General features: G+C 44.7%; 1 protein-coding gene and 1 long non-coding RNA gene across 6 annotated transcripts in view; one reads left to right on the top strand and one right to left on the bottom strand.

Moving 5' to 3' along the window:
* The window catches only part of ETV6 (ETS variant transcription factor 6), a 257591-nt gene extending 246449 nt beyond the window's left edge, over window positions 1–11142 (bottom strand). For all 5 annotated transcript variants that reach the window (XM_017975825.4, XM_009003317.5, XM_002752140.6 and 2 more), the window contains exon 1: window positions 10661–11142. Coding sequence is in view for 2 of the 5 variants with exons in the window: in XM_009003317.5 (XP_009001565.1) it covers window positions 10661–10693 (33 nt within the window). In the remaining 3 variants the exon portion in view is untranslated. The remainder of the gene's footprint in view (window positions 1–10660) is intronic.
* A 109-nt stretch (window positions 11143–11251) lies between these two features.
* Window positions 11252–12420, top strand: LOC144577834 (uncharacterized). The gene is made up of 2 exons (XR_013522454.1): window positions 11252–11592; window positions 12251–12420. It is a non-coding gene; the product is annotated as an uncharacterized LOC144577834 (long non-coding RNA).
* The last annotated feature ends 3050 nt before the right edge of the window (window positions 12421–15470 follow it).

Below are 15470 nucleotides of genomic sequence, written 5' to 3' on the forward strand. Positions count from 1 at the left end.
CCTCAAACATTTTTCTTGTGTGTTGGGAACATTACAATTCTTCTCTTCTAGCTATTTTGAAATACACAATAAATTATTGTTAACTCTAATTTCCCTACTGTACCGACGAATACTATAACTTACTCCTTTTATCTAGCACTATTTTTGTGCCCCTTCGCCAACTTCTCTTTATCCCTTGACCTTGATTCTTCATTAGAGACCCTGGCACCTCTCCAGGTCACACGTGCAGTGCGGTGGGCTGACCTGGGCCCTCCCTCTTCCTTTCTCACCCTCTTAGCAGTGCCAGAACTTCCACTGCCACACCCAGATTCACACTTTCACTAGGGAAACAAGACAATGTGTTGCTGGAATGGTTAACTGGAGAGATAGGCTTTCTTTTTTTTTTTTGACAGAGTCTCGCTCCTCCACCAGGCGCCAGGCTGGAGTGCAGTGGCACGATCTTGGCTAACTGCAACCTCCACCTCCCAGATTCAAGCAATTCTCCTGCCTCAGCCTCCCGAGTAGCTGGGACTACAGGCACGCACCACCATGCCCAGCTAATTTTTGTATTTTTAATAGAGACGGGGTTTCACCATGTTGACCAGGATGGTCTCGATCTCTTGACCTCGTGATCTGCCCACCTCAGCCTCCCAAAGTGCTGGGATTATAAACGTGAGCCACCGCGCCCAGCCGAGAGATAGGCTTTTCTCTGGAGTTTGGTTTTTTAAATTACAAGCCTTATTTCTATCTGCAGCTCCTTTTTTCCTGGAGATGCTTTAGAGTCAGCACGTTATCATCTTCGGCTATGGCCTCCTCATGCATAGGGGATGTAAATGAAGCAGGATTACTGACCTCATCAAACAGGTAAGTCCTAAGAAAGATAAGGTTGCACAGCCTGTCATAACCTACTGGAGAGGGGACAGGGCAGCTGAGAAGCAAATCGAAATTCCACTTACAGTTTCCAGGAGGAGGTCAGAGGAACCGTTTCTCTCCAAACCTAAACCGTTGCTGCAAGAGTATGAAGTAGCCTGCACTTATTTCATGGGGTAGGAGGGAGAGGTAGGTGACATTTTCTCCACAATTCCTCAGAAAGGGTCATCTTCCAGTCTGTAGTTCATCTTCTCATTGGCCATGGACATATAAGGAATAACTCAAGATCGAATTTAGGTCCGCAGCAAGAATACAACTGCTGAAAAGGACACTTCAGTCCCTTCACATCTGCTACAGAGGAAGGTTCCCCCATGGCCCAAAGTAACCAATTTGGCCTTTTCAAACTCTTCTGTATAATTAAACTTTCACGAAGGGCCATCTACTCCCTGCTCTTGAAAGTGAACATTCACCAGTCCACAGCAAACAGTGTCTGTTCTGTGGTCAGACAGACTCGGAACTGCCTCTGAAACAAAAGCAGACTAGAGAATTGATGCTCTCTTTCAAGTCTCACCCCAGTCGCAAATAATAAGCAACTGTATGAAGCGGCAGATCCCTGAATAGGTTCAAATACTTGAGCGCTGAGTAATAATGCTAGTTAGACTCGCTGTACGGTACTTCCAGACTTAGGTTTTTTCCTTTCCTTTCATCTCTGGAAACTTATTCAGAACCACATTAGCTATTTCTTCAAAATTCTGCTGTAAGATGCAAAAGGCATTTGCTATTATCATATAATTGCACTTGGCTCATCTCTCCTATTGTTGAGGCTTGTATTCAATTAAAGTTAAAATGAGAGCTTTTTTGAGCACTGACTGAGTGACCTCAGCTCTGTGAAAAACTCGATGGGATAACGACAAGAGCACTGTGCGGGGAGTCAGCTGACTTGGGAGGCCTAGATTTTAGTTCATATGGCACCACCAACCAGTCATGTGAGCTCAAGCAAGGCCATTAACATCCCTGGCCAGGGGCTGGGCGCAGCAGCTCACACCTGTAATCCTAGCACTTTAGGAGGCGGAGGCGGGCAGATCACTTGAGGTCAGGAGTTCGAGATCAGCCTGGCCAAAATGGTGAAACCCTGTCTCTACTAAAAATACAAAAATTAGCTGGGCACAGTGGTGCACACCTGTAATCCCAGCTACCTGGGAGGCTAAAGCAGGAGAATCACTTGAACCTGGGAGGTGGAGGTCGCCATGAGCTGAGATCTCACCATTGCACTGCAGCCTGGGTAACAGAGCGAGACTCTGTCTCAAAAACAAAAACAAAAACAAAAACCATCCTCTGGCCTCTGTATTCTCAACTGTATAATGTGGGCACAGAACCAGAAAATCTCCAGCCCCTTCCAGATCCACATGTTGTAGAAGATGCATAAAGGAGGAAGAGAACTAATTTTTTAACAGGATAAGCCACTAAATTAGGCGATGTACATATCCCAACAACCCTAAGAGACACACATTTTTATTACTACTTCAGATGCGTTAGCAGGTTCATGATTAAGTAACTTGAACAAGTTCAAGAACCAGGGTTCATGAGTCTGTCTACTCCATCGTCTGGGCTCTTTCCCTAGGAGCATCCACAGCATGGCAGTGAGGGACAGCCCTTCTCTGAGCACCTTACAATCCCTTTAAGGGAAGTCAACTTTACAGGTGAGAACCAAAGAACAACATAAGACAGAACAAAATGCAAGTCAAAATCTAAAGGCATGGTGATTAGAATCACACTGTGGCAACACTAACACTGCTGAGCACACTCGCCAACGGCAGCATGACCTTTTTGGGTCATTCAGGAAAGGAAATCGTTTTCCCTACATCCGACTCCCACATACAAAAGGAAAATACCCCCAAGAAGCCATCAGGCCTCACCAACCTGCACATGCATTGGCTACCTCTTGTTTTCATGGGGGAGTATTTCACATAAATCATTCATCCAGATAACTGAAGATCAGCCTTTTAAAACTTAACATTATTCTTATGCCAACCATTTTTGTTAGATATCTTTCCAAAATACATCGCATTTTTCTTCACTCCTTAATCTCAGAACATGAACTCCGTCTTTCACTTGGAAGTCACAATGAACACTAATATGATGTCATGTGAATCTTCAAAAGGAAGCTTTGCTTTCTGAATTCTTCCCTGCTTTTTCTCATTTTTCCTGTGCTATGGTCTTAGAGGAACATGGACCTAGGATGGAACACTGATTCTCACTCTGGCTTGATTAATTAGGAATGCGATCTCAAGCAAGCTATTTAAATTCCACAAGACTCAGTTTCCTCATCCGTTTCATGAGAAATCTGGATAATGCTCTCTGAATCTGCTCATATTACCTCCACAACACATCTCTTTCTTTTTCTGTTTCTTTCCATACATCTGCTCTGAAGACTCTCTTCATTAAAGCAGTTCTAAGGCCGGGCGCGGTGGCTCAGGCCTATAATCCCAGTACTTTGGGAGGCCAAGGCAGGTGGATCACGAGGTCAAGAGATCGAGACCATCCTGGTCAACAAGGTGAAACCCTGTCTCTACTAAAAATACAAAAATTAGCTAGGCGTGGTGGTGCACTCCTGTAATCCCAGCTACTCGGGAGGCTGAGGCAGGAGAATTGCCTGAACCCAGGAGGCGGAGGTTGCAGTGAGCAGATATCGAGCCATTGCACTCCAGCCTGGGTAAGAAGAGCAAAACTCTGTCTCAAAAAAAAAAACAAAAAAAGGTCGTTCAATATCAGAAATGTATAAAGTCAGACGGCCAAAATGCTTTCTTCATTCCAAAAAATTAGAACAGGCGAGCTGGGTCAGGCCGTCGAGAGAGGAGTCAAAAGAAGATGATTCCTTTTGTTATTGGGGGAAATCAGGGAATTTCTGAAATAGATTTCTGGAAATACATAATATTACAGACATACATGAGAGGGGGTTAAGAGAAACAAAAACATTGTATTTATGAATTGTGTGAAAAGCTTTAAAAGGGGGGGAAAAGGGTTGTTTAAGGAGAAACAACTGACCAGGGAGTAAACCAGGCAAAGAAGGTGTCCAGCCCAAGGCCGGGCAGGATGAGGGCACAAGCTCTCAGACTTTGGACCACTTCACCAAGGAGCCATTCGCACCGGAGGAAGTAAGATAAAAACAGAGAAGGAAAGGAAAGGCCTCTCAGAAAAACACGAAGGGCACAAAATGAAACCCATCGAAAGACAAAATCTCACCAGAGGACATCAGGGACTGGTGTAAATATGGAAACCTAAGACATTCATTCCACAGTGGGTGGTGGCTTGGTGTGACCATCTGGTTGTCCCCACTACTTGTGTAATGGCTGGGAAGACCCATCTTCAGAGGAAACCAGGAAGCAGAGGAAATTCAGAACCTCTGCAAGCACTTCTGCCAGCTCTATTCCTGCCGCTCGTCTCAGCTTATGTAACGAGCCACCAGCCGCCAGTTACTCTGTTTCCTAGTTTTCTTCACAAAGATGGCGGCTGCACTTTGGAATAGACTCCTAGAAAATACTTTGGAATTAGAGTCCCACAGTATAGATTCTGGCCCTAGCTTTGCCACTTACAGCCTGGGAAATCTTGGACGGATACATCACTTCACCTCTCTGGGCTTCGGTTTCCTCATTTGTAGAGTGAAGAGAAAAACTGCATCCCTGAGAGAGCTCTGAAGAGTAAATGAGATAATGTATATAAAACAGCACAAGGACCAGCAAGCAGTAATATTCAATAAACGATGCTGGTGATAATGATGGAGGAGGAGGAGGAAAAGGAAGAAGGAAAAGGAGAAAAAGAAAGTGCTGCGGAATAAATCACTGTCTAGCTGGAAGCTCCTACTGGTTGTTGTAGAATGACAGCCACTAAAACAGCAGATGAACACTTTTACTTGCAGAGAATTTATAAAGTTTCAAAAATCCAAGCTTTCTACAATTTCCCATAAGCGAAGCCCACAGGGCGGAGCGAGCAGTTACCCTCATCTGAGAGTCCACACTTATCATGGAGTAATACCTTCCCCCATCAAGCCTCTTGCCCACACTCTGAGAATTCCAGATCATTTAGACACTGACGAGGCTGAACTACATATTTTCACTATCTAAGAAGAAAAGGTTATCAAACAAATTAACAGAGCAAATAAAATATGTGGTAATATTTTGACACTTTAGGAGCAGTTCCAAGCATACGGGAGCACTAGTTTCTACCCAGTGGATAACGTGGAACACAAGTTGTTAATTGCCTGCACATTGCAGCCTTCCCTGAGATGCCCCAGTAAGCAACGCTTCATGAGTTTGGTTCCTGTATGTTCAGAAAATTAATAAAAATGTGTTTGTTTTTTAATAGGGTATAATTCTAACTTTTGCTAATTTAGGTCTGGCAGTGAACAGTCTTTAAGCTGGGCCCCTTCTGGCATGGGAACCCTGAGTAAACGCACACTCATTCTATTCAACAAATACACACACAGATTGGTTCCCAACATACATCTAACAGCAAATACGGCCACGGTGGACTCTTGCCTGGAAACAAGCTCCAAGGTTGTCTCTAAACTAGTATTCACAGAGAGAGAAAAATGTCATTTCTATGTCACACACCCTACAGGGCTTCACCTGACCCTGAATCACTCAGCTGGGAGATCCATACCAAAGGTCAAGTTTGAAAAATTGGTGAAAAAAATGAAACCACTGTGCAAATTACTCCCAGCAACCCTGTGCCCCCACCTGGTCCCCAGCCCTTTCCTGGTGTGCACAAATACAGCTGTGCTCAGAGAAACGGAACGTGGCTTAGCTCTACCTGCCTCTGATGCTCACATCTGGGGTTTCTTTGCCCTTGACTTACTTATCCTGAGGAAGACACTTTCCATAGCTACTTCTCTAGGACCAGCTGCCATGCTTTTAGCTTTGGCTATTTGAAACAGGGAGCTTACTACACAGAAATTAAAGTATAAATAGGATTGGCTGACCCTTGATAAAACAGCCTACTGCCCACCCAAGGATTCCTCAAAGGAGGCCTGACAGTAGATAGGAGCCTTCAGCCCAAACAGAACTCCCAGGCCCTCATGCACTGTGTGTGTGTGTGTGTGTAAATGTGTGTGTAAATGTGTGTGTATACATGTGTGTATATGTGTATGGATGGATATATGTGTGTATGTATGTGTGTATGTGTGTTACAGCAATATATACATACCGTACATATATGTGTATGTATGTATGTGTATGTTCATATATACACACACACACACACACACACAATATGTACGTACGGTATGTATATATTGCTGTAAATAGTGGTGCCAATAGGAGCCCGGCAGGGCTTCTTCCCTCACCCCCTCCCTCCTACTACTTCCTCTTCTCACACCTGACCAGACCCCAGTGGCCCATCTCTTCCCCCACATACCATCTTCCTTGGCACATACCCCCATGCCCTCAGACCAGCTGGCCTGTGATTAAAATGGACCAAGCTAGGAAGTGCCAGAGAGTGAAGCCTATTGTATCGAGTTTCCTTGGCCCTTTATAGGACACGCCATGAACCCAGAGAATGCAGTGGCCTGAGAACCTGTAGGCCTGTGTCCTCCAAACCTGGTTCACTCACCCATGGGTTGAAGCAGACCCCTTAGCTCTCTGGATCCCCTCTCTATAAAAAACAGGAGATTGGTCCAGGTGATCTCTAAGGTCTCTCAACTGTCAATGTCCGAAAGTTCCCTAATTCTATTATCAAAAGAGCTGGGGGACACTTAGAAGCCTGCTAATCTGAACTTGTTAAAGCAATTCCTCAAGCCCCTTTGTTGTATCTTTTGCTCAATTTCCTTGTTAATTTTGGCACAAAAGCAGTTTTTGAGAATTTTATCAAAATAATAAAACATTAGGCTGTGCGCAGTGGCTCACACCTGTAATCTCAGCACTTTGGAAGGCTGAGGCCGGCAGATCACTTAAGGTCAGGAGTTCAAGACCAGCCTGGCCAACACGGTGAAACCCCCATCTCTACTAAAGTACAGATATTAGCCAGGCATGGTGGCAGGCACCTGTAATCCCAGCTACTTGGGATTACAAGGCAGGAGAATTGCTTGAACCCAGGAGGAAGAGGTTGCAATAAGCAGAGATCATATCACTAAATTCCAGTCTGGCGACAGAGCGAGACTCCATCTCCAAAAACATAATAATCAGAAAACATTATTATATCAAAATTCTATTAATAAGAATTCATGGACAGCCCCCCCCTAGCCCCCCGCCAGGAGTGCTCTAGCCCTGTCAAGGCTGTAGTGAGCCATATTAGGTGCTTTCTGCAAGCAAACCAGTGGATCACAGTGTTAAGTCACCCTGAGGTTACACACAGACAGAAAGAGGAAAGGGTACTGGCCTCCTCCCACCCCGCGCTTCACACCAGCAAACATTACTGAGAAATATTTCTGTGCCAGCTGCCAAACTAGCTACTAGGACACCAAGATAATCATCACTAAACCCAAGGAGCCCAAAGTCCAGAAGGAGAGATCTAAAGAGTCTCCCAGATAGCGGCAATATTTTAAAAACCAGATTTCCTTTTGCTATGGAAGCTGACTGATAAGGACAGCAGGGAAGGAGGGGACTAGAGACACTGTGTGACTCGTTTTTGTATTCTGGTTAGTCCTGGCCCACTAACACACTGTGCCAAGCCTGACAAAGGATTGTGTCTGCAGGGCCGCAACCACCTTCCGCTGCAACTTGGCCAAACTTAGAACTGAACAGGTGACTTGAAGGTGAAGGCTGATGATGGAAAAGACAGCCTCTTCCTTCTTCCTGTGACCAGCAGTCAGCCATAAAATGCTCTTTAAAATAATTTGACTTTATATAGAGAGTTGATCCTTTTCTTCCATTTAAACAACCTCAAATGGTCAGGAACTGAAGCGTTTAAACTTCCATGACAAGAGTGCCACAGCCTTCAAGGGAGCAGTCCCGTGTAGGGAAACAGTGAGGCTCAGTGAGAGCTTGGTGTTATTATTAGACTAGTCCACCTCTCTCCTACTGTAAAAAGTGTGTTTGATACTAACTTCCCCAGGTGATGGGAGCACATTTATACAGTGCAAAAGAAATAGAAAAGCCCGGATCAGGCATTCTTTGCCAGCCACCACCACAGAAGCCATCTTTACAAAGGCGTCACTGATTGACCAATTCAGAAACTTTCACCTTGGAAACTCCACCCAAATAGAACACTGCTCTTTTCTAGCAGCACGGACACTGCTTAGAAGTAAACAAAGTACTTCCCTCTGTGGCTGCCTCTGGTCAGGCTCCTCTGTGCTGCATCTCACCAGCCGCTGAGGAACTGCCTGCCTGCTGACCCGCTGCTTGTAAGGAGTAAAAGCAAGTGAGGAAGGTTTCAGAAGTGGAGAGGAGGAGTGAACCTCTCCATAGAGAGAGGCTTTTGTGTCACATGAGTTCCGTGTATCAGATTCATCAGCTCATCCTTGAAAACCTCTAACATCTGTTCTCCACTCCACAGAAAAGCATATTGTTTACTGGACTCTAGAAGCAAGCAACTTGCTTGTGGGTTACCAGCAAACATTTTTTATTACGCTGTCACCGTACCACATCCCAAGGACTCAATGAAACGCAGCACACATCACCAGAACACTTCAGATGACCTGGAATAATCCCGGTCCTTGATCTCCAGTGCTTATTACTGGAACACTGTGAATTAAACTCCATGAAAAGATACCCTTCACATATGTTCACCTACACACATGCACAGTCTGAGCAAATACATACTGGTTCCATAAAGAACAATCCAAAGTGAAAGTGATTTTTTTTCTTTCTGGTTAAGAACATTAAATCTATTTTAATTACATAGAAGTACACAGTAATGAAAAGAGGCACCCTAAAAGAACTGAGTTGTAAGCAATAAGTTAAAAAATGATATGCAAATTATAGACACAATTTTCATGTTGCATTTAAGAAAGTGTCTTGCTTGGGATTGGTTCTGTATGTGTGTAAGGCAAGGGGCTGTTGTACTCTTTTTCTGAGTGGAGCACAATGAAACAAACCACTGGCAGCAGTCTGCAGCGGCACACCACCGCAAGCCCATCAGAACGGGGGGGATGGACTTCTCAACGGCAGTTTAGAAGAAGATCGTGAAAGGTCATAGAAAGCATTGCTTTTTGGTGTTTTCGTCCTAAAGTTACTGATCTGTAGTTGGTCCAGATTTTCCTGATGTCGGGTTTATTACTACTGAGCTAAATAGAATTTATTGATTGAATTCCCTACTATTTACTTACCTCTGTGTTATGAAGCATCAAATAAATTAGATAATCTATACCGCAGGATTTTCCAGAACTGGGTATAGAATCTAATTTCTACCGCAAAAGAAACTCGTTTTGAAGTATTAATATCAAAGTACCCTAAGTTCTTTAGTGTGGCACGCCCCATGCCCACAGACATACTGCCACCTCCAGATACGTACAAACACAAAAGCCTAAAAGTTCCATTGGGCATTTTTATGAGGCAAAAACAAAGAAGCCCAACCCACCTTTTGATTTCACATTAGCCTTTCCTCAAACCCATAAAAATACTTTCTGATAAAAAACACCAAAATGTGATTCTAATTATAAAATAACCCAGTAAGCACGTATGATGAACTACTGCCTTTCCCCTACACAGTCTCTAACTGAAAGGCAGTGTTAAAACAGGAAAGAAAACGGGTTATTTATGCATTGTTGCTGTAGTGTCCATTCAATGAACACAGATTAAATAGGCCAAACCAAAAACAAACTTCAGCAGCTTCAGCCTCTCACAGGAGCAGAAGGCTTTCCACCTGGGTACTGGTGGAACAGTGAAATGAATAAAGTGCACAATAAATGCAGCGATGGGAAAAACAACTAGGGTAGATGGATAAATCATCCTGCCTCCCAATGGTGGCAAACTTTACAACAACTTTTTAGAAGCAACAAACAGCAACACCACAGTCTTTACAGATATATAGGCATGCACACACACAACCACTGAGTAGCCCAATAGTGCATTTACAGTACTGCCAAAGCGGCCAGGAAGCTGGGCGATTGCTGCTCTTAGATCCTCTCTGCACTGTCAAACACAGAAGGTCGTTTTGCCTGGTTGCTTAGTTCTTCCTCTCCCTGCATCACACGAGTTTTCTAATTTGGGATTGCTCAACTTTCATATGCATCAGAGTAAAATAACTATTCAGCAACTTGATTCACCTTGGTTTAAAAAAAAAAAAAAAATTCATTGTGCAATGCCCAGGAAAAGCTGACACCAGAGCTGTCTCTCCAACAGCGCTTGCAATTACAATGGGGGGGGGGGGGGAAATCCTGTCTGATCAGACCCAGAGAGTCCTTTAAATAAATAATAACAAGATTTCTATCCCAGCGGGGACTGAAGAACTTTTTTTCTAAGAAAGACCACCCCTCGGGAACAAAAGTTACATTTCAGTCACATGTTGGGTGTAGGAATAGGGAGCAGGTTTTTTTTTTTGTTGTTGTTGTTTTAAGCGTACTAATTACGGGGGTGTTTTACAGTTTGGAGACAATCCGGGTTGCTCCTGACCAATTGTGACCGGCATTTCATTGTCAAAAAGCAAGGGGAGGAGGGGGGGGGCCGAGGAGCTGGCAGGGGCTCGGTCGGGGGCAGTAGCAAGGTTATGCTAAAGGGTACAGCCGCCGCCGCGAGCTGCAGCTCCTTCCCTCGCGCCCCAAATAATTTACTGAGAACAGAGCAACTGCAACAGCCCGATCTGAGGAGCCCAGCACGACTGCCTTGGCCGGTGCGGCTCAGGGTTTCCACCACGGAGAGGGAGGGGAGAAGATTTTTACCTTAATGCTACACTGAGCAGGAGTCTCAGACATGTCTCACAGCGAGAGAGATCAGGAAGTTCTCAGGTTTTTTCCACTTTCCTTTCCTCTCCCCAACCCAGAAAGGCTCCGCCGCCAGCCGGACGCGGTCATTTAAGAAGTTTCTTCCAGCATCTCTCCCGGCAGCCGCCCCGGGGGTCTGGAGCGCGCGGGGCGGGGCGGCCGGCGGAGTTGGGCGCGCGGGGCGGCGGGGGCGTGGGAGCCGGGCCCGAGCGCGGCGGCGGGGTCTGCAGGTCGCGGCGCGGCGCGGGGACCAGGGGCGCAGCCCGGCCGGCCTCCCGGTCTCTCCTCCCACCCGCAGCCGGCGCCCCCGCCCCCCGCCCTCCCGCCGCGGTCCCTCGCTCTCTCGAATGTTTTCCTTCCTGGAAGAGAGAAACTGAAAGGCAGAACTGAGAAAGCGCTTTGCTCATTGATCTTGAGAGTTTCAGTGCAGAAACTGACGTGAATTCCCAGCACTGAGCTCTGCCTCTTAAAGGAGCCACCAGGAAATAAAAGCTCGGGTTACAGCCCGGCATCGGGGAAATAAAAGCCGCGCGGGGGAGGGGCGGCCGCGGGGGCGCGGGCGGAGGAAACCCGGGGAGCGGGGCCGCGCGAGGCCGCGGCTGCGAGAGCCCGGGGCTAGCGGCGCAGCCCCCCAGGCCGGCCCGGGTGCGGGCACCCGCCCTCCGCGCCACGAGACCTCCCGCCGGCCGAGCCAATTTCCGGGCTTAAGGAAGACACCTTCAAAAAAAATGTTACATCGTGGCCCCAGACACCACGAAGCAGGTTTTATTAAACTCCTCCCACCTCCCCAGGTTCCGGCTCTTGGATACATCGACAGACACACAAGGGTTTTGAAACGTTTCCCTAAGCGCAGATGCAACGAAAGTCATTATCTATGAAGGGTCATTCCGGTAAGGACGCGGCATCCGAAGGAGGAAATAAAACAATAGCCTTTGTTCTGCTTCTCGACCGCTGCCTCTTTAAGAGAATCCACCAGGAAATGGGAGCTCGGGTTACAGCCCGCACACGGGGAAGTGTGGGGAGCGCGGGCGCCCGAGCGCGACGCCGGAGACAAAGCCGGGCCGGCCGCGCCGCAGACGCCGGGGGACCGCCGGGCGGGGGGGATTCCTGGGACGGTGGGCGCCCCGGAAAGAGGTGGCGCCGCGCGCCCGCTCGGGGATGCGGCGGCAGCGGGCGCTTCCCTAGCCGAGCACGCGCTCCGGGAAGGGGAGGCTGCAGGGCAGTTATCAAAGGCAGCCGAGTTCCTTTTCCTGACCTCCCCCTCCTGTTTCGAAATCCACTGCCCTTTTAAAGAAATAGCGGCCGCTACCAACCGAAATAGGTGACTCGACTGAAAAGTTGGCAGGACGTGTTCTTGCAGATAATACCCCTCCCCAGGACCGCTTCTCTGAAACCGTCATCGGCCGGTTGATTGGATGGCCCTGGGATCCTGCAGAGAGAGAAATATTTGGTTGGAAAAGCAGTTAAGGGGAAGTTAAGGCCCATGGGAATGAGGGGTCTAGCCTTGAGCAAAAGTGGTCTGATTATTCTTTATATTATTATTTACAGCCTCTTCAGTTGCCCTGAAGTGTTCACCACCAAAGACTGAGAACATTATAATTATACTTAAATTCTAACCTTATTAACACATACATGGGGGTTTAATATGTGGATGTGTAATGTAAAACAAAATTTGTTGTAATTTTGTCTTTCTGGGGTAATAAATGTGGTATAAATATGTATATGGCTATATATGCATATATACCCATATGTTACCTGCGCTGGACCACAACACATTTCCCCGAGTCTCCCACCCTAAAGGCTTTTCCTACCCACTTCCTTCACCTCTCCACATTATAAAATGTGTTCAGACTGGTACACAAAAGACTGTTGTTCACACATTGATCAGAACACGCTGAACGAGAATTCAGTAAAGAGGCTAGCGTAGGAAAGAGTGCTGTTGCTGGGACGCTGGGAACTGGTCGTGAACCTCCAGGAACCTGAGCAGTTTTTGTCACCTGGTAGTCCTACTCTCTCTCCAAGAGCTCTCACTCTTGTCCACGCAGACCTCTCTGCGTTTGACCACCGCTTTCTCCCCTTTAACAATTCTCTGTATTCTTCTGCTTTTCTTAATTGATGTTGCAGACATTGGTTCAGATGTCCCATTGCTAGGTTATGCCCTCTACATCACTTGTCGGTGTGATCCCTGACAGCTCAAGTCACTGAGCTTCTATAAAACAGGGAGAAATAGTACCTAGTTCATAAGATTCTAGTATTAAAGAAGAAAATATATGTAAATGCCTCCTTAGCAGAGAACCGCACAACATATGTGCTCAATTAAAGTTGACTACAATTATTTAACCCAAGGACTGAATTAGTTCTCGTCTTTTTTTTTTTTTTTTTGAGACGGAGTTTCGCTCTTGTTAGCCAGGCTGGAGTGCAATGGCGCGATCTCGGCTCACCGCAACCTCCGCCCCGCTTCCTGGATTGAGGCAATTCTCCTGCCTCAGCCTCCTGAGTAGCTGGGATTACAGGCACGCGCCACCATGCCCAGCTAATTTTTTGTATTTTTAGTAGAGACGGGGTTTCACCATGTGGACCAGGATGGTCTCGATCTCTTGATCTCGTGATCCACCCGCCTCGGCCTCCCAAAGTGCTGGGATTACAGGCGTGAGCCACCGCGCCCGGCCTAGTTCTCAACTTTTATTCCTAAATCCTCCTCAACGTCTACAAGTGATTCATAGAAGTAGTAGTTTGGAGTAGAATGTGGTTCCAAAGCAAAATACATAGTTGACAGCTGTGGCAAAAACAACATTTAGACCAGGGGTTGCCAATCTCTGTAAGGCCCAGTTGTAAATGTTGTAGTCTTTGTGGGCCAAGAGACAAAATTGAGAATATCAGGTAGATACTTTTATAACATGAGTGCAAAAAACGTCCACAGTTTTTTTTTTATTGTTTCAATGCAAAGTGTAATTAATAATAATTTTAATACAGGTATAATAATGAAAGGCATGGAATTCTTTTGGAGTAGGAAATAACATTTCACTTGCTGTTCAAAGTGTTCTCTCTCATAAAAATTGACTGCAAATGTTCATCTATTAATGCTGATTTTTTATGAGATTGTGTGTATTTCATTTTTGAAGTGTCTTTCCACCCAGACAGGTACTGCCAAATATTGATATCAACCCGCGAGCACATGATTTTACTTGAGTGCATACATTGCTTAGATGGCATTTCTAAAATTCTATTAGAATTCTCTAAATTCTCTTGATATTTCCCCTTTAGCATGCCATTACATTGCAGATTAATCACTTCCTGTTGGAGGTTAAATGGCAGCTTCTCAGTTGCACAGTTAAGTAAATTTTAAATATGAAAATTTCCTTTGCATTTGCATTGAAATTCAAAAAACACTGTTGGTACTGTAGTTTGAGTTCAGAAAAACATAACTGCTGCAAATCTGTGTTGGAATAGAGATCTTGCTTCTTGTTTTAACTTCTGACAGCATGGGAAGTGTGTAAAACAGCTTGACATTATTTGTGATTCAAACAATGTTAGTTGTGGTAAAATGATTTTTCTGCAGTTTAAGGTTTGCATATAAGCTCTATTTTGCCTTGTAGTTTTAGGTTAAATTCATAAAGAAACATTACCAAGTCTGCAGTAAAAGTTTATTTACAGAGCCATTCAGAGTTCAGTAATAGTGGTTGAAGGAAGTTCTTCTCATTCATTCATTTCTATTTGTCAATTGTTTCTCTGTTCCTTGTTTTCTGACGACTTCTTTTGGGTAAAGTGGATTTTATCCCATATTCCATTTAAATTACTAGATTGTCTTTTTAGATTTTCTTCTTTATGTTAAATATGGTAGTTGCTCTAGAAATTACAATTTGTGTATGTAATCATCACAGCTTACCTTCAAATAATGTTATTCTATTTTATGAATCTGTAAAAAAGTTACAATGTAATTCCATTTATCCCTTCCCACCTCTGTGTTGTTGTCTTATATTTTGCCTCTACATGTTATAAAATTCATTTTACATTGTATTTATAGTATTTAGAAATTTGTAAATATGTATATAATGAATGTATTAAAATATCTCTTTTTAATTTGCCCAGAGATTTATCCTTTCTAATGCTTTTTTTTCTTTTTTATTTTTAATTTTTTTTTTTTTTTTTAAGACAGGGTTTCACCATATTGGTCAGGCTGGTCTCTAACTCCTGACCTCAGGTGATCCGCCAGCCTCAGCCTTCCAAAGCGTTGGGATTATAGGCGTGAGCCACCATGCCCAGCCCTTTCTAGTACTTTTTTATCCCTTCTTGCAGATCTGGTTTTCCATCTGGTATCTTCTCTTTGGCCTCAAGAACTTCACTCAGCATTGCCTGTGTGCTGTTTGTTGGAGAAGTCTCAGCTTTTGTCTGCCTATAAATGTCTTTATTTCATGTTTGCTTTCAAAGGGTATTTTTACTGTATGTAAAATTTTATGTTGACATGTTCATTACTTTCAGCACTTTAAACATGTCATTCCTCTTCTGGCTTCATTATTTTGATAAAAAATCTAGTACATATTTTGCTGCTCCTGTGTACACTTTTTTCTCTAGCTGCTTTTAAGATCTGCTCTTTAAATTTGGTTTTCAGAATTTTGATTACCATGTACACAGGAGTAGCTTTTTTGCATTTATTCTCCTTGATGTCAGTTACTGGATCTGTGGGTTGGTATCTTTCATTAGTTTTAGAAAATTGTCATTTATTATCTATTTGAATATTTTTATGCTCATTCTGTTTGTTTCCTCTTTT

The sequence above is a fragment of the Callithrix jacchus genome, chromosome 9, assembly GCF_049354715.1.
Source record: "Callithrix jacchus isolate 240 chromosome 9, calJac240_pri, whole genome shotgun sequence".
Taxonomy (NCBI): domain Eukaryota; kingdom Metazoa; phylum Chordata; class Mammalia; order Primates; family Cebidae; genus Callithrix; species Callithrix jacchus.